Source organism: Terrapene carolina, unplaced genomic scaffold (assembly GCF_002925995.2).
Source record: "Terrapene carolina triunguis isolate 2854851 unplaced genomic scaffold, T_m_triunguis-2.0 Scaffold85, whole genome shotgun sequence".
Classification (NCBI taxonomy): Eukaryota; Metazoa; Chordata; order Testudines; family Emydidae; genus Terrapene; species Terrapene triunguis.
The window spans coordinates 41,162,598-41,188,846 of NW_020664436.1; the positions used below are offsets into that span (position 1 = coordinate 41,162,598).

The window sequence follows — 26,249 nt, forward strand, 5'->3', positions numbered from 1 at the left end:
GATTTGGACATTGCCTCATGGGCAGCTCCCCTGCCAAGTGGCCCTTTTTGCTCGTGCCTGCAATGTGTCCTCCGAGCTGACATGTGCTGGCCTGGCCATGGAGGCATGCAAAGAAGTTGACACTGGGACCAGGAGCAGAGTACAGGGGCTAGAGCTGCTGGGAGCCCAGGCCACAGCCAGAGCTGAGTAGCAGGACCATCCTTGGTCAGTGCTGGTAGGAGCCTGGGGTGGAGCTAGAGCTGAGTAGCGGGGCTGTCCTTGGCTAGATGGGGAGCCAGGTAGCAGAAGTCCCCTTATAGCAGAGTCCTGAGCTGGATGTAGGCAGGGGGAGGTGGGGATGGGACAGGCTCTAGGGAAGTTGCCCCCTCTTCCCCTGGGCTTCTCCCAGCTCCCCCGGCACATGCAGTAATAAGGAGGCTCTTTTCTTCTGCAGCTACTCCCCCTTCTTCTCGCCGCCATTGGAGTGAAAATCCTGATTACCTGAATGAGCATTGGGGAGGGGCACATTGCTTATTCAGATAATCATGATGTTTGAGTAAAATTCAGATAAACAGACCTCACCTATACATGGCATGACAATAAGCATAAGGCAAATAAACTGAAGTGCATCCCAAAGCATGCCCCTGATTGGACTAGAAGTCTGCATGCTATTCAAAAATCAGCCAACATGCCATCTTTGGCGCACATCTATAGGTAGCCAATCCCTGCCAAGAAGAATTGACATGCTTTTACTAGAGTGCAAACACCTGCAGAACCCTTTGGCCCCCCCCAAGATTTGGACATTGCCTTTTCTGGCCCCCCAGAAAATGCAATTAAATACCATTGCCTTAGAGGTAGCACTTCTTGGTGTTGCTGCAGTTTATTTCGCCACATATTTATTTCACATTAAATGCTTCACATTATGCATTTGAATTGCTTAGAAGTAGTACAATCTTTAGAAAGCCAAAGAGCTGGTCCTACCTACTTTCTTGATCTGTTTTATACCCTTTAATATTTTCCCTCCTTCACCTATAACTGCATGTCACCAAACTTCCTTGACAGGACTCTGACCGACGATATGAAGAAGAATGCTGTAGAGAGAAAAGAAAGAGTGAAAAGAGAGAGAGACATCAAAGTCGCAGTCGCAGCCAGTCTCGGGAGAGAGACAGCCACTACAGTTCCAGCAAATCTAAAGACAAATACCGAGGAGAGTTTTGGGAAAGAGAGCGTGATAAAAAGAGAGAGAGAAGCAGAAGTCCTAAGAAATCCAAAGATAAGGAGCGGTCCAGATACAGATGATGAAATACCCTTTTCTTTCTATATTTGTATAATGCATTGGAAACTGTGCAGGTACCAGAGCAAAGCCAATGCTTCTTGGTCTTTCAATTCCAGGAGTGCCCAGTGTACATGTGTAACCTTTGATAGCGTAGAATACTGCTGATTCTGGATGACTGTCTCAATAAAGGATTTTGTATTTTATGTCTATTTCTTTGCTATTTCACTACAGGGCTAAAAGCTGCAGTGTAGAGGTTTGGGCTTGGTCTGGAGCCCAGGCTCTGAGACCCTCCCCCATCACCAACCCACACCCAAATGTCTACACTGCAATTTTTAGCCCTGCACCCTGAGCCAATTGACCCAAGCTCTGAGACTCAGTGACGTGGTTTTTTTGTTGCAGTGTAGACATACCCTGAGACACCCACAGCTAGGAACAGTGAACAGTCGTTGTGTGATTCAGCACATGGTATTACAACAGACTGTCCAGCGTGGGACTGACTGGTACAGTGTGGTTTTCTCATAGCCCTAAGAAATACAAGGGAGTTGGGTTTTGTCTGTCACTTCCTGTTTTGCTGTAAGAAAATCCATTCCTTGAAAAAGGTTCTCTTGTCTGGAAGACAGAAATGGCTGCTTTTTTTACCATGTGTCAAGTAAACACTTAAAACTATTAACACATCTAATTCTTATTCTTAATGCTTGCTGTATCTGAAGTTAATGTGTTGAAGAGAGATGGCTTGATGATCTTGGATACTCTTTATCCATAGCACAGATTAGTGTCAGTGCAAACTTTCCATGCTGCCTTTCCAATGCGCACAAGTCACTGTACTCAATACAGAGGTAACAGAATAATTACTGGAGCGCAGGGGACTGGACTAGATGACCAATTTGAGGTCCCTTCCAGTCGTACACTTCTATGATTTACATATAGATGTAGGTACCTAAATTTAGGAGATGCCAAATGAGGCTGAGAAATTCTGGCATACCTACCTCAATTCCCAGCATGTCTCACTATGTGAAGGCTGCTATTCTGGAAAATATCCAAACTCTTCCTGCTACAAGCATGAAGTTCTAAGCGCTATGAGATAGATGGAATCCACTGCTATGACCATGTTGTCTGGTGCTTTCAGAAGTAATGTTACTCTGTAGATGAACTGACCTCTGTTGCAAGGTCAGCTGAAACAACCAACCATTTCACACCATTGCTGTCCTGGCTGTGGTTTTGTGGCTTAGTATAGAGAGATTCTTCTTTTAATAAGAGGCCATAATCATGCCCTGTATATCCAGCGTCACAGCTTCCTAAGAAAGTTGACTCATTCTACTCATGTTGAGTTCATACTTCCCTCCTGTTGTATCATTTTTGTCAGAGCTATGGTAGCTTCACCCTCAGGATTAATATTGACACTTGATGAGCATGGTATTTAAATTATCCATTTCCCTGGTAATGTTGATTGTAAAACCAAAAACCTCAGAGCAGAAACCTCAGCTTCTTTACCTTCACTTAGCTGTGGCTGTGACGTCTTTTCAAGGGGAGTTTTTCAGACACTCCAGTGCATCGGTGCAGTTTTCTGAGCTCAAGTTTTGGGGGTTTTTCTTCTTCCCTTTTCCTTAAATAGCTTTAAAGTACTGTAGCATACTCTCAAGTATCTTATTCCATGGTGGGAGGGGAGAGGGAGTTATGGATCTAAGTTTCAATGGGGCTTCAAGTCCTCTGCTCTTGTCCACATGCAACTTTGTAGACACCTTTCTACATACTCATGCCACCTTTTTAACAGCTGCACACACAGGTGAGAGAATGTTTGTTCAAACCCCTCATCACCTGCCAATGCTGGTGTTAATGCACTAAAAATGTTTGCAGGAGGTCAGGGTCTCAAAGGCCTAAGGTTACACCTTTGACATATTGGTGGGGAATGCCACCAAAATGTGCATGTGCTTTAATTGAGTAACCAGCTGATCTTAGGGTGAGGAAAGATAAGAGACACACCAATATCATCTCCCCATGGCTTGTTACTCTGTCTGTCAGGACTAAAATTAGTCTCTAATCCTGCAATTGAGAGCATGCTGTCAAGTATAAAATCAGAGCCGGAGACTGTAAGCTCTTTGGGGCAGGGAGCTAGTTCTGGAAAGCGCCTAATACCCTGATGGCTAAAAACAATCTGAAAAATGTTAAATGACAGTAGCTTACTCAAATGCTTGTTGTATATAATATATTGTCTGAACACCTTTGCTCTAGCTACTGTCAGATTTTTTGTTTTGTTTGAAGTGATGGTCTTAATGTAATGCATTGTGCCTGCATTAAAAAAGCAACCATGAATTTTGTAGGTGTTATGACAAATCTTTAAAGCTGAAGGATGTTTTCAGGAGCACTTAAGAAATCTCGGGTTGACTAGCAATAAACTTTTCAACTTGAAGCTTGTTTGGGACTTTTTGGTTGAGAGTGAGGTGCTTAAGTTAGTATAATAGAAAACTCTGAGGAATAAGAACAACTCAGCTATAAAAATAGGAATAAAATCTGTTCTGATAGCTCTTTAAAGCACTGGTGCAACAACAGTTTAAAAAAAATTCTGGCCATGTTCTGATAGATCTTGCAATGGGGTTATAACATTTTCCAAGAAGTCTAAGAATTTTCTGCTTCTGGAAGGGGGTTAGGCAGTGTGCATCCTGATGGCATCAAACGATGTTTTTAAAACCTCCTACACCTGTGTAGTGCAGCTGCTGGCAATGGCCTGGGCCTGAAATAGTTACATTCTGGTCGTATGAGTTTAGTAGCTTTCTCTCATTCATGTTTGTAGTTTTGCTGGGTGCAGGCCAAATTATATCCAGCCAGGCTACGGGAGAGCTCTCCTCTCTATTCTGACTATTCACCACTTTCTATAGCCTTTTATGTCCCCCTTGGTTGACTAAATGCAGCACTTTGTTTGTTTGGGAGAGAGGCAGCCTACATCCAACGCTGTGGGTGCCACTGCTCCATAAATTGGTTGAAAGAGCAAAGTGTGCCTGTCATGCAATCCCTCAGACTGCACCAGATTTATGGCAAAGTATTCTCTTTTGAAACAGGTGGCATGGGCCAGCACAGGGTTGCTTGTAGCTGTAACACTGCTAATCCAAAGGGGATATCTGATTTGCTAATGGAATACTATTTTGCTGTCACCAGTGGAGGAAGGTGACTGTCATTTTGCAATTTAAGAAACCAAACAGTTTTACCTAGTGATAGTATTGCCAGTGGAAGTTCCACAGTCACTTCCTGTCATCAGCAGGTGGCCTGAATCAATGTGTGTTTGGCCAAACTCCATCTTGCTTTCAGAAGTATCTTAGATTTGCTATAAACTGACATGGCACCCAGAGACTCCCATTGACTTCAGTGGGCTTTGGAGTCAGGCCCTAATGTTAGATCCTGCCATTTAGAATCTCTTTGCTCAGAACCCACAGTCTCAGCCAATATTGCATATACTTATGATTGAACACTCTGCCTTGGGAATACACTTACAAATGAGAAGGCAAAGCCAAGACATTTTAATTCAAGTCCAAGGGTGAAATTCCATCCCCATATGAATTGATGGTAATTTTACCACTGACTTCAGTGGGGCCTGCATTTCACTCGAGGAATCTACACCAAGAATGTACACAGGCCTCTAAGACCATAGGTACAATTGAGGAAGTCACATAAAAATCTGTCAGCTACCCAATAGCAGTGTCAAACATGAGCTACTTTGGGTTCAGGCTGGTAAAACATTCTTCTGGGGGAAGATATTGGCTGTTTCACAACACAGTAAATTCCCAAATCCAAAAACCATCAGCCTCAACAGGGGAATGTCTAATAGTCCTTGTCTCTATGAGAAAGTTCCAGCAAAGAAATTTTGGTCAAAGAAATGCAATGCTTTAGCTAAATAAGCTAAGGTTCATTGTTACTTCTGCGGTACTGGGGATGGAACGGGCAATAGCAACACTATGAGCTAATATCGCAGTCTTTGCTGTACTGTTACAATGAATGAGAAAATGGCCTGATGCCATCATGAGTGATAACTAATGTCGCAGTCCGTTTTTTAATTACAGTTACACTTCTAACGGGTGGGCTTGTCATGGGACAATAGCTGGTGTTTTGAAAGTTTAGAATTGCAAAAACATGAGGGGGAAAAATCCCTTTCCACTATTGCACTGTGCGGTATAAGGCACAGATTGTGCTGCAGCTATGTATAGTCAGAAACGCTTTTCAAAAAAAAACAACCCAGGCACTGTTTCACTATTACTTCATCACAGTAAGAGTTTTTATCATTCTTTAAAAAAAAAATCTGCAGTCACCAGGTACTGGAATGAGTTTCTGGGTTTTACAGTAACAGAAAGGCAAGGCAATTACTGATTTCATATTATGGCTGTGCCAAAAGATGCCTAGCAGGCTTGCGCCCTGTTCTGCTAGGTGCTGTACATACAAAGAGGAGACAGACCCACAAGCTCATTTAAGACTAGCTGTATAGCACCTTTGTGTAATGAACAACTAGGACGGCCTTGAGAAGGGAGCATGCAGGCTAATAGCATAGGGTCACATGGCTGTGTGCACAACATGGTGGGCCTGGGTCAGTTAAAGTTGAAGTTTTATAAATAAAATAAATATCCACACTGGCCATAAAATGCAGGCTAGGGTTGAGACCTTATTGTGTGACAATGACAGAGCAGGCTTCCTTCTTAATTGTTGTTTGCCCCCACAGCTCCCACGGGAGCAACTTCAGTGCTTCAGAGATTCAATCCATCTGAATTGTTGGGATCCTCATAGCTACCAACCATCCCTGCCAATATCTCCCCTAGGCTAGGTCCCTGCCAGTGAAGTTTCAGGCACAGTGGTTTGGTTATGGTAGCGTTCGGAGTGAGATGAAAGAACTCCACGTTTATAGGGGGAAGGCAGCTCCCACCACAGGGTTGGAGAGCGTAGTGTGTCTACATGAATGTGAGAGTTCAGGAATCCTTCAGTAAAGAGCCCTGTGTTTATCTGTGATGGCCTAGTGAATTGCCTTTTTTAACAACTATTTTATCGTAGTCCTGCTGAGCAGCTCCTCTACACCACTGACACACCTGGATAAGGACTTGCAGGATGTGGGTCATTAGGAACTGAAACAAAATGGGGAATTTGGGAGACAGTGTGGTGGACAAATCATTCTTTACTTTCTCCCCTCCCCCCATGTCAGGCAGATAAAACACACTACCTCGTAAACATCCACTTTGAGAATTTAGCTGAACGTACTTTTCTTTTTCTTGCTAGCTGAGTGCTGTTGGGGTTCTCCATGTGTGACAAATGGCTAAACTTTGCCTGGGTGACTCATTCAAACCTTTAGTTTCCTCCTCCTCTTTTGCAAAACAAATGAAAGTCTAAGGACTTGTAGTTCAATGATAGCCAACCAACTGAGGAAGTAAAACAATCACATGAAAGGGGCGTAGCCTGCTTGCTGCACTTGTTTGCGTTCAGTTGACATCAGAGTTATAACAAGCCTCTAAACAAAGGGCTGACGTCCTTGTGGGGAACAGCATTGCTCAGACTCCAGCCTGGTGCTTTAGCCGTGGGACAAGGCAGCCAGTGACTCAAAGCATAGTATCGGCCAAGTCACAGAGCTCTCTGTGAGTACGACTCTTCGCTTTTATTCATTTCAGCCAACACAGGAGGGCAGAGGGTGGTCGAAGAGAAAGTCGAGTTTTCACCCACACAATCCTTCAGCACAACCAAATGGTTTAGCCTCCCGCCAACCACTCTGTGAGGCTGTTTCTTTCGTGATCAGTATTTTTATCTTCTTAGACTAGTTGTTAAAATTTCCTGCAGAGAAATGTCCACAGGTAAGGGTCAAATTAGTGGTAGCTGGTACGTTTCAAGAGCTGTACAGCTACTTTTTCAGCAGCAGCCAGCACAGGTGGGGGCTGGCGAGGAGGGCTAAGCTGGCGTAAAGCTGTCCACACACGCCTGGCCCTGCAGCATGGAGGTTACAGGAGACTGACTGATGCTCTGGCTTAATGCCAGCTACTAACAACCCTCAGGCTCCAAAACCTTTTATTTAACCAACCTCTGGGCACGAGACAAGCTACACAGAGCCCCATTCACACCTCTAGCACAAGTATCCTTCTGTGAGGGTCTCTTTGCAGGATCAGGGGCATAGAAGACAAGTGACTGTGGGACAGAGCCTTGGCTGGTGTAAATTGTGGTAGCTCATTGGCTTCAGGGGAACTACCCTGTTTACAGGAGCTGAGGGTTGGGCCCATTGTCTGTTTTAAGTCTCTACCCCTTGACTATACCCAGTTGCCCCACAGCCCATACCTTGTTAGTCAGCTAGTGGAGATGTTGCAGAAGAAGTGAGTCTGGAGGGGAGCATGAAGGAGAAGCTAGTGGCCTTACAGATCAGTTCAGAGAGGACATTCAGTGAAAGTTACCTTAGAAATGTATTTTTAATAATTTCACCATTAATGTGCCCCTGGACCCATCCAATTCTGCTTCTCCTACTCATTTAAAAGCGGGCAGGGAGGAGACACACACAATCTATTCAATAAGGCAATTTGCATGCTCTGCTTTCCCACACCAAAATGTAATCCGCTGGGGCTTGAAACCTAAAAGCCTAAATCTCTCCGCTTGTGCCTGAGCTAAAAGATCCAGGTTGCACAGCTCACAGGGGCTAGCAGACTCCAAACCGCTGTATGTGGCTGGGCCACTAGGCAGAGCCTAGAGCCATGGTGCATACGTGTGTGTGTTACAGATGTTGTCTGGCCAGGGAAGCTTAGCCCAAGTTCCAGAGAGCCACAGCAGCTCCAATCCCTGCTCAGGCCACAAAGTGTGTTGTAATGGCCTGGCTGGAGTGGCTGCTGTGGGGATTGAGCCCAGCACCCATGGATCTAAAAGCAAGAGTCTCCATGGCCTGGGATAAGGAGCCTGGCTCCTTAACGCAAAGCCTGCAGCAAACGCATGAGGCTGTATCTGGGATTAGCACTGTGAGGGTGGGGTACACATACATGCTCCCCAAGGGGTACTACTCTTCTATAATTATTTATAGTATCATTGCGCCTAGGAGCACTAGGCATGGACCGGGACACCACTGTGCTAGGTGCTGTACAAACACAGAAAAAAATAGTTGGCCCCTGCCACAAACAGTTTACAATACGAGTCTAAGATGAGAGAGAACAGTAGGATACATACAGCTGGGGTGTACAAGAAATCAATGACACAGGACTCATCAGCATCAGAGCCAGTGGTCTCAGCACACCAGCACTGGTTACTCTTTTCTCTCCGTTCCCTACCCAGTTTGGCCTTTTGTCTTTGGTCATTGTGTTATCTAATGACCATATTTTAAACTGCAAACTTGTCAGGGAAGGTAACTTGGCTTTTGAAAAGCCCAGTGCTGAGAGACAAAGATGGTATTACAGGTGACCCCTGATTCATTGAAGCTCTGAGTTAACTACCATCCACTTTTGCCCCCAGGAGAGCCTCCTGTTGTAAAGTACCTCAGGTTCTCTGGAAGGAAACTTCAGCCTTCACTCCTGCAGAGCTGAGGTTGGGTTAAAATGCCAGCAGCCAATCTAAAACTAGTGCTTCTATCATGGAGCTGCTGTGGCAGCTGGCTCTCAGCAAAATGCCAGGGCAAGACCCAGTACAACATTCCTAGCGAAGGCCGGAGAAACTTATGTTCCCCTAGCTTACACTCAGGCATACTCACTTCTGAGTCTGGCCCTCTCTCCACAGCCTCTCAACAATGAATCCAATTAAAATTAAAACTGCTCAAATAAGTTTAGGCTCAAGGCTACACCTTTGTATGGGTGAACTCTTTTTGTTCAAGTTAAAACCTCCCTGACGGAGAAGCTAGTATTAAGAAAACAACAGGGTAAGTCATGCATCAGCGGAACATCTGAGTGATTTCACCTGAACAGTTTCACAAGATCAGAATTTTTCATGAGGGCTAATATGTTTTCAAATTTCCAAGTAATGCTGCAAATAATACAGTCCCTCATTGCCACTAGATGAAGTTTGCCATATTTGTTGAGTTGCTATGACATCTGAGATCTCTCCATTGAAATCAGAAAGATGTTATCTGTGCTTCATTAACCACACTGAGCAAATTGAAAATCCCCAGTTATGTTTTATTCTAAGTGATTTCCTGTGAGATGAGACTAGTGTGATGCCTATCTTCAACCACTCTCCCCAAGAAGCTAACAAAAACTGGATGCTCTACAGCGGTGCTTTTCTAATCAGAATGGAGCAGAAGAATGTCCATTGTGCCTGAGGAAAAGCTGGGGCACCCTATTAAGCCAGAAGGGACCTAATAAGACTGGCCTCTTGTACAGGTGTCACTGTATACTGAACGTGTGTGAGAGAGGCAGCAGTTCCTTGGCTACCACATTTAACTATTATTTAAAATCTTTCCCCCCCTCTAAAGCTGATGCCAGCTAAAAGCAGCCGAGAGAACAAAAGCATTAAGTAAAAGGAACAGAGAAGCCTGCTGAGACTGGCCCTGGCAGGTTCACACCCTGCAGACTGGTAACCGCCCAGGCCCAGAGGAAGTACCTGCTGCACAGATGGAAGCGCACCCGGGCAAGATAGAGTTTTTCTGCAAGCTGGGGTATGGCAAACAGGACATCTGCAAAGTGCTGGAAAATCTGGGCCAAGGGGCCCTGGAGGATGATGTGCTGAAAGAGTTGATTCGGGTAGGTAGCAGGCCTGTGGCTCAGGAGAGGCAGGCCCAGCATCCTCTCCCAAAACTTGTCCCCCGTGGGTCGTGTAGCAGTCCGGCAGTGCCCAAGCAGCCAGAAGAGGTGGCAAGCGATTCTTCCAGTCACTTGAGACCTATCGTGATCGATGGCAGCAACATTGCTATGAGGTACGTGTCTTTCCATCTTGATACCTACAGGGGATCTCCATTTCTCAGTAAGTTTTGTATTTGAATCCAGCCTGAAGTTGTGCTCTCCTTTATGTAAGAAGCACACAAGATGCTTGGGGAGCGATATCTCATATCTCTGTTCATGGGGCTGTAGCTTATATCATGGACCTGCTCTCTGTCAGTATCAAGCACTGATTTTTAAAACAATTATCACCTCTGACCACCATTTTGAAACTAACTCTTAGTCTCTACTGTCTGTAGCAATATGTTTCACCAGCCTTCTCTTCACTTTAATTCCTAAGTGAGGTCTTGCTACCTCTACACACAAGTATCCAGGAGATCTAAATCAATATGCTGAGGCATTAGCAGGACAAGCTGGATGACCAGATAAAGTAATTAAAGTGTTTACTGTAATACTGTACTTAAAAATCAGATTCATTTGTATAAGCCCAGATAAGCAGCAGCACAGTATTTCAGGTGATTGAATCTTGTATTAGTTACTTCCTGTACTGTTTTTGCTATTTTGTCTGAATTGTAAATCAGGTGACCATGACTCGGTGAAGAGTCTTAACTGCCCTGAGAAGCAGAGAGCAGTTAAAATGGGGAAATGTGGATTTTGGTTTTTGGTTTTGCCAAAACCTCACTCATCATCATTTTGGTTTTGCAAGCACAACCCCAAAACGTCCCTGGCTTGTGTGTTTTGGTTTTGATTAGTGGTTTATAGGAATATGGACTATGTTTATCAGCTCAGTTGTGACACAAGGCGTCACTATCACAGCTGGGTTACAACACAGGTGTGCATAGGCCCACCTGCAAACCACAAGACCATCCTTCTTTGCAGGACCCCATGATGGAATTAAACCGCAGCTCTATAATTCAGAGCTCTCCATGGTCTATTGTGTGCATCATCTTTTACTTCAGAGATCACCAGATAGGGCATGTTCAAACCCGTGATGCTATGGCTGTAGGTGCAGTAGATGGTTTTGGCTGCCATGTTGCTTCTATTTTGAGCTTTTAGGCCATATACCCAAAATGGATTTCCAATAAGCCATCCATGCTCCAGCCATTTCAAAGGAAGTCTCCAGTGTATTTCTGTAGAGGAAGGAATTACAGCAAGACAAGACAATGAGATGCAATAGATCAGGCTATTGGGTTATTACATGGCTGGCATCCTGCCTTGGCATTCCTAAACCTTTCACATAAAGGAACTGTAAGTTGTTTTCAATTTCCACGTTTTCATGTCTAATAAGTTCTCTTTCTTTCTGCTTCTTTTTAATTGCCTCCATTACAAGACCAAAACTTTACAGCTCCTCCCAACCAACCATCACTCTCTGGCTTTGGGGATATCTCCAGGAAGTTTGTGATAAGAGTAAAAACTAGTTGGAATAACTGAGAAAGTTACTGCCTTCCCAAGAATGTAATTTCACATTGAACAAGGAGAGAGATGGCAGGAGCGGCTTTCCTTTAGGGAAAGCCTTTCTGTATTGCAGATAAATGGAGTTTAACATTGTGGCCTGTGTGAAGTGTAATGGGTGCCATAGGTTCTCACTTTCTTCTAATTCTAGTGCAGGAGAGTCTGTATTTCATGACTACCCCAGACTCAAGCAGGACAGCTGCTCCTCTCAACACAGGAAAGAAATACCCATTGACTCCCTATTGTAAGAATGTTGGGGATGGAGGGGGGGGGGGAGAGAAGACACAGGCAAGTTATAACACGTGGAAGAAACTGGCAAAAGGCTACATTCTGGAAATGTGGTTGCCCAAGTGGAGAACAGCATTTCTGTTTCTGTTTTGGGATTAATGTATGTTGAGTATTTCATAGTCAGCACTTGAGAGTCACTGGGGAGAAGGGGGCATTTTAAAAAGACTTATGCAAAACAAAAGGGATGCTTTATTCCTCCATCCCAGAATTGTCCCTGGGATTGCTTAAGCAATGTGAGCCTCCCCAGGAGACCAAACCTCACTGTATGACAAAGGCTGTTGAAGGCTCTTCAATCTAACAATGGTATAACAAAAATCCAATGGCTGGAAGTTGAAGCTAGACAAATTCAGACTAGAAATAAGATGCAAATTTTTTTTAGAGGGTAATTAGCCATTTTACCGAGGGCTGTGGCGGAATCTCCATCAATAGCAATTTCTAAATCAAGATTGGATGTGTTTCTAAAAAGTATGCTCTAGTTCAAATGGGATTCAATTCAGGAAGTTTGGTTTGTATTACACAGGAGGTCAGTTCTCAACCAGGGATACGCAAAGGTCTTCCAGGGGGTACATCCACTCATCTAAGTATCTGCCTAATTTTACACAGGCTACAGAAAAAGCACTAGCAAAGTCAGTACTAAAATTTCATACAGCCAATAACTTGTTTATACTGCTTTAAATACTTTACACTGAAATGTAAGTACAATATTTATATTCCAATTGATTTATTTTATAAATTAAAATGAGAAAGTAAGCAATGTTTCAGTAAGAGTGTGCTGTGACACTTTGTATTTTTATGTCTGATTTTGTAAGCAAGTAGTTTTTAAGTGAGGTGTAACGCAAGACAAATCAGACTCCTGAAAGGGGTACTGTAGTCTGGAAAGGTTGAGAACCACTGGTCTAAATGATCCCAGTGGTCCCTTCTGGCCTTAGAATCTGTGAAAATTAATTAGATCACTGGATGGCCCTAGAAGGTGCTTTTAGCTAAAACACTCCCAGTGATGCTGGAAAAGGGGCTTTGACATCCTAGCATGTTGGTGACAAACTTCATTGGTACATAGTACAGAAAGATTGTGTGGTCTAGTGGATAGGGCACTTTACTGAAATCAAGCCATCTCTATATGGGGGGGGAGGGGAGATTACATTTCTTTGTCTCATCTCCCAAACTTGAGTAGGATGGTTGAAAAACAGTTTGCATCCCTGTCTCTAATAGAGTCACAAACTACATTAACCATGAGCTAGACTGCCTGGGGAGAGGAGATCTACAGCAGAGCTCCTGCTGGCAGGGTTGTTAAAACAACAAACATATCCCTGCCCACTTGAAAAGGGAACTGCCAGAATCCTACCAGCTGCAAGCCTATTAAAATGAAAAAATGGTTATGTAGTTTAGTATGCACAGGTGTGTCTAGCAATATTCAACTGCCAGGTGGAGGGAGGCATTCTGGGCAGTTCAGCCCTGACTTCTGGCTCTATTTTGTTTTGTTTCACTATAACAACATCACTGCTTATCCAATACTAATCCTTAGACCTTTTCATCCATAGAGCCACAAGCACTTTACAAAGGTGGCTAAGTATTATTTTTATACTCGCTGTGCCAAACACAAACTCCTGGGGTCTGATTCTCTTTGCATCTGCATTGGTAAATCCAGCGTGACTGTTAAAATCAGTGGCGGTACATGGCCATAACCGTGGTGTAAGTGAATGGGGAAGTAGGCACCTGGTATTAGAGGTATATAACCAGAGCTCCTTCGAAGGCAGCTGGGTGGCTCCCCTAAATTCCATTCCATAAAATTCCATTTGATCATTTTGGGATAATTAATCATTTCACTACTGCACTTATGATTCAGCATAAAATGATACTTTCCATGCCTTTGTTAGTTCAGATGATAAATGTACTCGGTATCTGTGACAGTAATTATATAAACATTTCTAACCTATCTATTCTGTCACTACAGATGGGTGCAGATGCAGAGCTATAATGACAGACTAATAATTAATGTGTGTATTCTGCAATGTTGAAAGCACTAGTATGATTGTGGAGATATGATCTAGAGAGTTCAAAGTACACAAGTGAGGCTGCTGTAGATACCGTGGGTGTGGGTATGTTTTTCCATTTCAGGATCGTGGAGTAGGGTTCAATCTGTGTGTGATGATTACTATATCTGAAACCACTACACTTATTTCCTTGTGCAGCGATGGTTAAGAGCAACGAAATTACTTTCCTCAATGTACTGTTTGTAATCAAATTTAGACAAGCCATAATGACAAACAACAAGAACTTTATGGGGCAGGGTAAAGAAATTGAACAAGACTATAGTCCCTTACAGGCTCTCTCAGACATTATTTCCCTAGGCTATCCTGATTGATGCTGAATTTTAGCTGATTTCCATAACTGGGTTTGCTACAACAGAGATCCTAGGTTTTCCCATTGCCTCTGGCCTGGACAGGCAAAAATCCAACAACCTGGACCAGATTAAGGTGGTCTAGGGCACAGGGTCTCCTATTTTCCCATCCCCATACGGTGGTCCTGTCCCCTCCTGGGGAGTCATTGGCAGGGAGCACCTATACATGCTATCTGCTGGGATCACCATGGGGGGGGGGCTTTCCAGTCATGTGTCTCAAAGAGTCAGCTGGAGAAGAGTGACCTGCAGGCACCCTGGCCGCCATCTTAACATAGCACTGCAAGAGAATAGGGCCTAAGAAGTTTTATTTCTGAGGAGAAAATTGCCGCTTTGTGATTCAGCTCCCACCATGAGCACTTTCTGTTCAGACCACCAGCCTAGACAGTAAGGGGAGTCCAGAACAGCCCAACGTGGACTAAAGTGAATCCAACCTTTATATCCCAGATCCATCTCTACATGGAGGCTGAGATAGTCAGTGTGGAGGAGAGAGAGAGAGAGAGAGAGAGAGAGAGAGAGAGTGAGTGAGTGAGTGAGTGAGTATCTCCCCAATTACGTCTGCCCTTGAAGTCTAGTGTGCAGGAGCACTTGTTCTTGAAAACATCCCAGTTCTGGTGCAAATAAAAAGTCACTTGTTCCATTGGAAGATGTATTTGAAGGTTTCCAGCTGGGGCTCTCTGCTCAATATGTAAAGGTGGCTTCCATGGCTATCATTAAGAGGTGCTAGTGCTGATGGTGTGATTACTTTGTATTACTAATTCAGCTTCCGAAAGCTGCATGAATCTCTTCCTGAATCTTAACCTATTTCTCTCTCTCTTTTCTGGTTGCAGCCATGGGAACAAAGAAGTGTTCTCATGCCGGGGGATTCAGCTGGCAGTGGACTGGTTCAGGGAGAGAGGCCACAAAGACATCAAGGTCTTTGTCCCATCGTGGAGAAAGGAAGCACCACGATTTGACAGCCCCATTACAGGTAGACAGGGTGTTCCAGGAATAATCTGAAATATATTATAAATTAACCTTAACTGTAGCAACGCTGTACCTCTATCATGTCATGTAAAGGGTAGGCATTCAGGACTTGAGGAATCTGATGCAATTCTTTCCTGGAGAGAAAGCAGCATAATGGAAGCAGACAGCAAGGCACACCTTTCAGGGTGCTTCAGTGATGAATCTGTGGCCGCATATATACTTTGCGTGACAGAAATCAGAATCTTTTACTTCAAAAGCACAGACCTCTGTCAGTTGAGCTAAAGGAGAATGAATCTGTGGTACAGCTGTCAGCTGTATTACTGGAGGGTGACATTTCTCCAGCAGCAGTTAGTTGCAACACACAAACAGCAGCCAATCCACAACCATTTTCTGTTATGTCATTACCAATATAGCACTTACGGTGTAAAATATAAAAAACATGTCAGCCAAAGCCAATGGCAGAGAGCAGAGAAGAAATGAGTGTACAAAAATGAATCAGCAGAAACACTGAGCTTACTATTGTGCTGCTGCTTCTAGATAAGGAGTAAGACCCACTTGGAAGAGCGAAAAGAAATAAAATTGCTGTTACAGGTGAAATCGTGTGCATAGCCCTAATGTTTACAGAGCCAACAGCGGGAATGACTGAAAATAAGCCATGTAGCCTGTTATCTGTTAAGAACAGATTTTGAACCACCCAGACGTTTTCTGTTGTTTGTAATTCAGTAGCCACAGTCTCAGGTATGTAAATTGGCTACCTTCCAAAGAGGCTTGTTCAATGGCAGGTTCTCACATGGGATGATTTGGGGAGCGCCGTTAGATCCCGCTGCAGTCGGTGGGAGTTGTAGGTGCTCAGCACAGCTCAAGATCACATCCTAACTGTCTTTTAAGACCAAGATTTAAAAAAAAATAGACCTCTAAGGCTAGGCTCCTGAGTCCATATTTAAACACCTACATAAGTTACCTAATTTATAAGTTTGTTGAGTTCTCATCAGCTCTCACTGATGCCAATGGTTCAGTGCCCCTGGAAAAAAAAAAATTCACACCCTTTCACTGAGTCTCCTGAGTCTGTATTTAGGTACCTAAAAACCCTTATTATTTTTAAGGTGTTTTTAGATTCTTAAAGGACTCCAACACGTGCTTGATAGGTGCTAATCACTAATTTTCTTCTCTCTTGGTTTTGTTTTCAGATCAGCACATTCTTGATGAGCTTGCAAAGCAAACCATTCTCGTGTACACTCCATCCCGCAAGGTGAAAGGCAGGCGGGTGGTCTGCTATGATGATCGCTATATAATTAAAGTGGCCCATGAGAAAGATGGGGTGATTGTTTCCAATGACAACTACCGGGACCTCCAGAGTGAGAATCCTGAGTGGAAGTGGTTCATCGAGCAACGGCTACTCATGTACTCCTTTGTCAGTGACAAGTAGGGGACAAGTCTTTACTTTGGTTTAAATACTTGAATGCTGTGGGCCAAATTCAACCCAGCCATAAGTGCAACGTTGATGTCAAAGGGAGCAGGTGTATTTTTAAGAGTCTGCTGGGGGGTCCTGTCTTTAGTATATTCTTCCCCACCTCTGGTCTCAACGGTCCTGTGTAACTCCTCGAGGAACTTGTCTATATCAGGGTGACTGAAAGGTGATCTAGGACCCATGTTGCTCCTAGACCCCTGCTAATGCAGAGAATAAGAGATATGAGATGAAGATAGGCCTGTCTCCCACTGTCACAGCACTATAACATTTATTTTGGACAGAGATACAATGAAATTGATATCTGGCAACAGAGAGGCATTTGGGTGCTTGGCACTATGTCTAATATCCCTGCTGGGCTAGGAGTGAGTTAAACTATCCCCTCCCTTTGTGAGTAATTCTTTCCCCTCCATTTTCAAATCCTCCTGTACAGTAATCATCCTTCTAGCTACAGCAGAGAGAGGCCAGGATCTGCAATTAGATCCTTGTCTCCCACATGACTGTTCTCATTGGAGGATGCTACTGACAGTTTTGCATTCATCATAGATATCATATGAATCTGAGTGGTGTGTAGATCATTCCCAATTTTGTATGTCTTTCTCTGGCCCTGAAAAGTTTGTTACTCAGTCAACTGGTCCAGGCCTTTATTTAGCTGGTCAATGTGCACTGACACCACGTTTTCATTCACACTGATGGCCTAGCGAACAAGCCTCTCGAGATGTGGTACGCTCAAATGATTTTACCTTTGATAGATCAGAGTGCTCGTAGTTCTCAGCCACCCAAAACTGCACTAAAATACTTGGCAATGCATTTAAGGTAATGGTTGCTTAATGCCCTTACTTATCAGCATAATGGGACTCAAAGGTCAGATCTGTTCTCTCTCTAACAGCCAGGTTACTTCCCTTGTTACTAATAGGTATCAAACATTTACATAACATTTCTCCTTTTCCCTTGTCTTCCTTTCCCATTCACAAGGCTGTCAGAACATTTTCACAACCTTCCCTTAAAAAAAATTAAAATATGTCTAGCTATTTTTGTCAAGCACACTTAGAGATGAGCAGGTCTGTCCTTATGTGAAATTCTCCAAGAGACGCTTCAGATCTCAGCTGCTGGTTCCGTTACACCCAGAGATTGGGAATTAAATGTCCACGCTCATTCATGTGCCCCCACCCCACCAACCATTTGTTGCTATCTCACGTAACTGTGGCCACCAACAGACCAGAAAGAGCAATGACCAATCAGCATTTGTTGAGAGCTGTGTGGGCTAGTGCTCTGAACAAAGGATGAGGAGACAGGAGCTGCTCAGTTTCTAATCCACTTGCTGACTCTGACAACTTCTATAGCCTAAACCGGTCAGTTAGCTTCTCTCACTCTGTTTCACCAGCCAGCTAGTCCCTCACAGGGGTGTTGAGGGGATGAATTTGTTTATGACTATAAAAGTGCTAATTGTTATTGACATTCCTGCTGTGATGGCTCTTCCTAAAACATCATATTCAGATGATGGGCAGGGGAATTAGTACTCCAACTCGCCATGCTTCTAGGACTTACATAACACAATATCACGGCATGCAGAGGCTCATAGGTAGGTCTGGTATTCAACCAAGGCTTAGTGCTAGGTCTTAAAAATCCATGTGTTCTTGTATGCAGTGCATGTGTGTTACACAGGATGATGAAGTAAATGGCAGAGTGATGAGGCATCAGCCTTCACTCTGATTTCACTGGTGGATTTGAGTCTGCCAACTCCTACTATTTTAAAATATGTATATATTGTAGAGTTGGGGTGGCCAAACACAGATCATAGTGCTGCGAACATGGAGGAGCACACTGAAAATAGGTGCACACAGGGAGTTTGGGCAGACATCAACATGTCACTTTCTGTTGCTTCAACAGTATCATACAGGTCCTGATACTGCAAAATTCAAAGCCATTGCCTGGCCAACTTAATGCCAACCCTCTCTCTCCACAGCTTGAGATTCCAGCACTACAACCTCTGGCAAGGGGAGGAGCTCTATGAACTTGCAGTACTGTACCTGTAGGGCTGGTCAGCTAAAGAGCACTATTTCCCTCCCAGAAAGAGTGTGTTTGCAGCTCAGAGATCTAAGATGCAAAAGAGTGCAAATTTTTAGTGCATCCCTCCTCCTTTTGATAGGGATTGTGTAAATGTTGCAAGGCTTTTGTGTCATAACTGTGCACAATAAATGATTAAAAAAATAAAGACCCCAAAGTAGAATGTAAGTGAAATGCAGCACTTCACAAAGAGATGTCTATTGAGTGACTAATGCTCTTTTTGGGTTTCAGGTTTATGCCTCCTGATGACCCGCTAGGCCGTCATGGACCTACTCTTTACAATTTCCTCAGCAAAAAGCCAGTGCTTCCTTTTACTAGATGGCAGTCCTGTCCTTATGGTAGGTTTTCTTTAACTTGACACAGTGATGCCAGCCTGTTTTTCTTCTGGAGCTCCTTGCCGCAGCTGCAGGTCAAGGGCACGCAGCCCCCACTCCGCCCCCCGCTGTTGAAGCAAGGTCACGGAGGTCTAGTAAAGTCACAGATGCTGTGACTTTGCTGACCTCTGTGACTAAAATGTATTCTTCCTAGGCCCTGTTTCCATGGGTGCTCTGGGGTTGGAGCACCCTCAGGAAAAAAATAGTGGGTGCTCAGCACCCACCAGCAGCCCCACTGATCAGGTTCTCCCCCTCCCCCCAGTGCCTCCTGCCCGCCGCAATCAGCTGTTCAGCAGCATGCAGGAGGCGCTGGGGAGGAGGGGGCACAGCACGCTCAGGGCAGGGGGTGGGAAGAAGGGGGTGGGGTCTTGGGGAAAGGGTGGAGTGGGAGCAGGGCTGGGGGTGGAGCATGGGTCGAGCACTCCCGGCGAAAGTGGAAAGTTGGCACCTCTGGTATCCTTAGTAATAGCAAATTGCACTTCCCCTATCTCACAGCAGTGTTGAGGATAAATACATTAAAGACTGTGAGGTGCTCAAATACTATGGTGAGGGGTGCCCTCTAAGTACCTAAAATAGATACTTTAATGCCCCACTCCTACCTCTCAGCTCATTGTTTTGTTTTCTTTCAGGCAAAAAATGCACATATGGCAGCAAGTGCAAATTTTTCCACCCCGAACGACAGTATCAAGCTCAGCTGTCAGTGGCTGATGAGCTCCGAGCCAAAACAAAGGCCTCGTCTCAAAGCTTGGGGACAGAGGAAGAAAAGTTGAAGGCTGCCCCAACTACAACCCAAGGAGGGAATGCATCCCACGGCGCTTGCATAGAAAGGCTGCAGGCATCCAGTGGTGCTACAGGCGGCAGCAGCAGCTCCACTCAGAGCTTTGCAACGGATTGGTTCCATTCTACGCAACAGGAAAGGACCTACACTGAGCATTCAGCTAGAGCCTGGGGAGACAGGCCCTTGTGTAAGCTGGAACCCGAACAAAATGTATTACAGCAAGACCTACAGAGAGAGCAAAGGCTCATGGAAAAGCAGCTCTCTGCATTATCCCTCAGGGACAAGATATATAGTGCAAATAGGCCGGCAGACACCTCTGAGAGAGGGGATGCAAAGGACAGTACCCATCAATGCTGTAATCTTAGACACAATCACTGTCACAATCTATATGCAACTCATCACAACCATAGTTTGGACTGCATGTGCTTACAACAGTGCGAGCTGCCTTCTCATCTTTGTAGGCACCCAGCTCGCTCTAGACCTGAGCACTGGGGCAATGTGCAAATGTTAGCAGTGCAGAGTCAGAGAATCCAATACATTGTGGACAGATCTCAGTCCACACAAGGCCTGCAGGCCCAACAGCAAGTCACACGCTCTGTCAGGTCTCCTCCGAATGGCCCATTTCCCTACAGCAAACGTGAAGATGGACAATACCAAAGGCATTTGCAGAATCAGCCTCCCATTCAGCCATTTTTGTTAGATCCCCACAAGGGGCCCGGCTCCTTCAACTACTCACCCACTTCTCATAGCGAGTATCTCCCGAATCATGCTCCAGAACCACTTGCTGGAGAGCGAGCGCACATCCGCAGCGCGCTCTGCTCGGTCTTCCCATACGATGAAGTGGATCGAGTTATGTTCTTGTACCCTGATCTCAAGGATATGGCTAGTTTAATTTTACTAATTCAAAGACACAGGCTCTTATGAAGTGGAGGAGACTCTCCTCACATCAGTCCCCCAAAAGAAAACCAAAAACCAAGAGACTTTGCCAGCTGGGGCCAGGCGTCCAAGGTTGTTTCCAGCTCTGCCAGTGACTCACTGTGTAGCCTTGGGCAAGTCAGTTAGACTCAAATGGTGGCAGGCAGCCACTGGCCCCAGCAGGCGATGGTAAGGAGCTGCACCACCCATGGAGGGATCCTGGGGAGGGACTGTGCCTCGGAGAGCGATTCCTTCCTTGAGGCACAATCCTCACTGAGTTCCCTAGTGGACAGGAACACTGCACCATCCTTAGGATCCCCCTGGTGTGGATGGCCCACTCTACTTCCTGTTGTGGGGCTGTTGCCCCTTCTCCCTCCCCATCTCCTGTGAGATGTCAGCCATCCCTGGAAGTGGAGCTGGCCCTGGTCCTGCATACAGGTGCTGCAATTGTGACTGACCTATATGCAGACCACACAAGGAACGTGCATCCAAAGAAGGGTCAGTCACAATTGGGGCCGTTAACCTGCCTGTTCTTTACTTGCTAACAATATTGCCCCACCTTACAGAGCAGTTGCTGCAAGGCTTAGTGTATGCTTTACAAGCACTTTAAGAGCCTTTAATCAAAGATGCTATTGCAGCTGGTTTCAACCTGTGGTCCGTGGACCTCTGGGAGTCTGCAAACTATGTCTTAAGATTTCCAAAGGGGCCTGCACCTCCCTTTGAAATACTCATGGGTCTTCAAATGAAAAAAGATTGAAAACCACTGTGCTGTGGCATTGCAAGTAACATGATATGAGCAACGAATCTGTGGATTTTTCCTGTACAAAGCTTCATAAATGTCCTAACCCTGACAGCCCAATTGCATCAGCAGAGCAATCATTTGCCCCCTGCTCATGAGAACAATGTGGGACAATCTTCCTTTGAAGAGATTTGCATTTTTAAAGGATTCCCCTCAGAACTCAGATTTTCAACACACACACACACACACACACACACACACACACACACACACAAAAACGACAATCCATAGAAAGCCACAGAGCATATCTCCCACTAGCATGGGCTCCCTCCCATGAGGGCCAAACTTCTCCCAGTCTCTCACAGAGCTGCTCTCATTGTCTTTCAGTTACTCTGTTGACATGACAAAGGCTGAATGGAAAGACTGAGGTTCTGTTCCCATCGCAGGAAAGCATGCAGGCCTGCAGTGTCCTCATTTCTGCGTGCTCCGTTCAACTATTTGGCAAATTCAGAACTTCAGCAGAGGATAAATCCTGCAGTTTTTACTCACAAACGATCTTATCCATTGAAGCTAATGAGAGCTCAGCCCAATTAAGGAATATATTACTGCAAGATTTGAGCCCTTCCCAAAAGGGGGTGGTCTCAGGATGCAATAGCCTATCCTTTGCGCTCTGGAAAAGGAGACAGTTTCACCATGCCAAAAATGAGTTGGGCACCCAAAGACAGACACACCAAATCACGTGTCATGTTTTAAAATCTTGGCCTAAAAAGTGCAGTTACTTCAGAAGGCTCATACACTCTCTATGAGCTTTATACAAACTTCCCACTGTAGGAGCTCTGCCTTAGATCTAGTATATTGCTTCATAGACATCGGGCACACACCATCACTACATTTTTAATGTGGCCTTTTTTCCCCATTAGTCTGACATTCCAGCTATAAGATAACCTTGGCTTTTCGTCATTGCACGTCTGCTTTTATAATTATAGCCATTAGGCCCAATCCTGTCCTCACTGAATGGTTAACAACTCCCATCAGCTTCTGTGGGAGCAGGATTGGACCTATTTTATGCTTCACAAGATAAAAAGTAGGTTTCTTTAAAAATCTGTTTTGTTAGTTAAGAAATATTAGCAGGGTTCCTACAGACCATGGTAGAGACAGCTGAAGCTGATGATGATACATGTTCAGCACTTAAGTGCAGTTCAACTCCATTTAGTGGGTTTATCTTTGACTTAAACCCTGAACTCACGTGAATTTGTTTTTTTCTGGACAAACACAAGGATGATGATAATAAGAGAAGCTATTTTTCTTATATGAGAAAACAAAAACTTAACTGAGTTAAACTGACCTTTAGTTACCCATTTTAGTTACCCAGTTGTATAGCAGATTTATGGATGCAAATGTTTCAACTGTGTTCCTTTGGGACATGTTTGATTTTGGTAAGCTGTAAAGCTGCTAGCCTGTACACTGTGTCATTTAATTATCTAGGTTACAAAACATGGAATCTTAAAGTTGACCCCTTTTGGAATTTTTCCGAAGTTTAAGTATGTCACCACTGTGACACACTGTAATATTGTAACACATTAAAATGTTCTTCATTATATGGATGACATTGTGCTTTAGAAAAAATTTGTATATCTGAGCTATTCAATTTAATACACACACACTCTCTCTCACTAGCAAACCAAGCACACGCTTGGGGCGGCACAACTCTAGAGGCAGCATGGCGGCATTCCTGGGGAGGCACTTCGCTCTGGGAGGGATTTTTTTTTTGCTTGGGGCGGCAAAAAAACTAGAGCCGACCCTGGGTAGAGTATCTCTTTATCCATTGCTTCTTTTTGGGGTATCTTCTTCAAGAGTAATATGGTCCAGCCCTGCATTCTCTCTGAACACCACACCTACCACCTGTACAAAAGAGCCAGTGTAGCCTGATCTTTCCACTGCCTCTCATCCTCCATAATGCTCAGCCTCTTTGAGAAGAGGATGTCAAATGTTACCAGATCAGAACTCTTCACTCCCATTGCTGCTAGTATTGTGCATTATGCACCAAGAGCGAATAGAACTCATGTTGATGCTGCCTCTTATAGGGGAGATTTTCAAAGACAAATGAAAGTTGAGTGCTTAACTAACTCCCACTCATGCCTTTGTAAATCTCCTGCTTTGGCATGGTGTGTACTCTTGGAGGCGGGAAGAACCAACATCCGGGCTCTGACTTGTCCTCATGGCTGCATGTGAATTGAGAGTCCTTCTGATGCATCATTAGAGAAGCTTCCTTACAATGAGGGAGGAGGATTTGGTGCTGTGGATGTGGCAGTCACTGCCCAACTAGATGTACTGTTAAGTGGAAGAAGGTGGGAAGATTCTAACCTGGTTTCCCCCGCCACATGGAAATTACTTTTGTTTATTTAAAAAGAGGATTAAATTAAAGGGATTTAACTATTTATATTGGGGGCAGTTTAGCAATGGTGATTTTAAAAAAAACAAGTTTCATGTAGATTCAGCAGGCATATTTGCATTAATTTATTATGCTGCCAAACCTTCACTGGGGCAGATAAGGTGGTTTTCCTCCTAGTCACTCAAACTCAGTTTAACTTTATAGTTTTGAAGATAGTGTACCACAAAGGTGCCTGTGTGCGCAACTGACGCCTGCCTGATTGCACCACAAAGAACCAGGAAGTAATTCAGCCTGTCAGAGGAGTTTCTTATCTGGTATTTTTATTTCCTGTAACATCCGTAACGCAGTTGGTTACTGGAGAACAGTGTATAGCATTAATCTTAATGCACTCTGCTTTACTACATCAGTGAGCACTATTGGAGTTTTTGATGCCCTTGTCCATTTCAGTTAGTAATATAAAAGAAACTTAATTCCTCATCCAATGATGTATATAATGGTAAAAGTGTAGATGAAATGTGTTACATGCAAGGGTGGTTTTAAATGGAGAATCTTAAAAAAAAATCCATAACTTGCCCCTTCACCATAGGTGGCGCTGTCTAATCACATAGATGGCCTCTCACTGCATGTGATGGAGTTTCTAGAGAAAAGCAGGGGCCTCACAAGCTCCCACAACTTCTCAAATCCTTAAAATATCAGCAGGGGTCAATTATTCACCAACCCTTGCTTTTCAGAAACTTGAGAATTTTGATTCCAACTGCCTTCCCCTTCTCCCCCCGCAAGATTCAGTCTAATGCTACTTCCCTTCTACCTCTATAAACATGCATTTCCTTGCAATTATGATACAGTAGCACTCCCAGACAGAATATTCATACTATACCTCTCTCCTTTTGGGGGGAGAAATGAAGTTTTTCTGAAAGGCGATCAGTAAAGCAGGTCAACAGGCTGGTGATCAGTCTCTCTCAAACACAAGTCAGGCAGGATTTTCACAGGTGCTGAGCACCCACCACTCCCACTACTGTTCTGAGTGTTAAGCCACTCTAAGGCCTTGGCTACACTCAGGACTTCCCAGTGCTGCGGCGGCAGCGCTGTGAAGCGTGAGTGTAGTCGCGCCGCCAGCGCTGCGAGAGCTCTCTCGCAGCGCTGTAAGTACTCCACCTCTCCGAGGGGAATAGCTTGCAGTGCTGCGAGCGAGCGCGCAGCGCTGCAGGCTCTGATCACACTGGCGCTTTCCGGCGCTGCACTTAGGGGGGGGGGGGGGGGGGGGGAGGCGTTTTCACACCCCTGAGCGCAGAACACTGGAGGAAAATTCCCCCACTTACTAAACAGTGATCACAGCTGTGAGAAATAGCCCTGTCTAATAGGGTGACCAGACAGCAAGCATGAAAAATCCGGACGGGGGTAGGAGGTAAGGTGCCTATATAAGACAAAGCCCCAATATTGAGACTGTCCCTATAAAATCAGGGCATCTGGTCACCCTACTGTCTAAAGCTACAGTGAAGTCAGGATTTCCAAAGGAAAGGCAACACATTTCCTTGGAAGTTATTGTTGAATCTCTTTGCCTTTGGGGAAGCTAAGGCAAGGAGGCTTACCCTTTAGCTTCACTAAAGGCAAAGAGATTCAACAATAACCTTCCAAGGAAATAAGTTTGGTTCATAAGTTCTGAGACAACATGCAAACTTTACGTAATTGTCACATTATCTCCCAAGAAATCACAAGTAGTCATGTGGGTGGATACACAGCTGATTTAAAAACACCCTGACATTTCAGGGATATTTAAACTATGAAGCAGAAGTAATGGCTCCAGGGTTAAAGCTGAAGCTAGGGTCCCAAAACCTCTAAATCCCACGCCTTTCCACAAAATTATTCAGTGCCCTTGAAATTTCATATGCTACATCTCATCCAAGAACAGATTTTTTCCTGGGAAACTTTTTTTTTGGGGGGGGGGGGGGGGGGGGAAGGGGGGAAAAAAGAAAAGGAGTTTAAATCTGTGGGGTTTATTTAAAAAAAAATCTTGTTAACTTTCAGAAAAAAAAACTTTCCTAGTGTTTTTTGACTTTTCATGTCTTCAGAATGGCTTGGCATACAAACTTCCCACAAAATAAAATATACAGACAAGTATTTTATAAGAACCGAAATGTTGTCTACAGGAATAAACTTACGAAGAGGAATACAAAGATTAGAAACTAAAACAAAACTATGGAATAAGCTTTCTGTATTGTTGATAGAACAAAAATTAGGGTTCTCCAGCCATCTTTAGCTGCTCTAACACTGCACCTGCCATGTACTGTTGATTTGAATTAACAGTGCTCAAACTGATTAGAAGAGAGAAAACTTCTTAGAATCAATTATTTACATTAATGCTGCCTTT

General features: G+C 44.3%; 2 protein-coding genes across 3 annotated transcripts in view; both read left to right on the top strand.

The window, feature by feature from the left end:
• PPIL4 (peptidylprolyl isomerase like 4) overlaps nt 1–1,458 on the top strand; it is a 24,143-nt gene extending 22,685 nt beyond the window's left edge. For both annotated transcript variants that reach the window (XM_024200196.3, XM_029911073.1), the window contains one exon: nt 1,042–1,458. In XM_024200196.3, the coding sequence (XP_024055964.1) occupies nt 1,042–1,278 (237 nt within the window). In that variant the 3' untranslated portion in view covers nt 1,279–1,458. The remainder of the gene's footprint in view (nt 1–1,041) is intronic.
• An 8,328-nt stretch (nt 1,459–9,786) lies between these two features.
• On the top strand, nt 9,787–21,229 carry ZC3H12D (zinc finger CCCH-type containing 12D). Its single transcript, XM_024200085.2, has 5 exons — nt 9,787–10,088; nt 15,016–15,155; nt 16,339–16,573; nt 18,915–19,021; nt 19,687–21,229. Exons 1-5 carry the CDS (start codon nt 9,787–9,789, stop codon nt 20,757–20,759), a joined length of 1,857 nt encoding a protein of 618 aa, XP_024055853.2. The 3' UTR covers nt 20,760–21,229.
• Nucleotides 21,230–26,249: the final 5,020 nt, after the last annotated feature.

Coding starts and splice junctions, on each gene's coding strand:
- ZC3H12D (XM_024200085.2), top strand. CDS start 9,787: ATGGAAGCGCACCCGGGCAAGATAGAGTTTTTCTGCAAGCTGGGGTAT. Junction 15,156..16,338: donor ATTTGACAGCCCCATTACAG/GTAGACAGGGTG, acceptor TTTTGTTTTCAG/ATCAGCACATTCTTGATGAG. Junction 19,022..19,686: donor ATGGCAGTCCTGTCCTTATG/GTAGGTTTTCTT, acceptor GTTTTCTTTCAG/GCAAAAAATGCACATATGGC.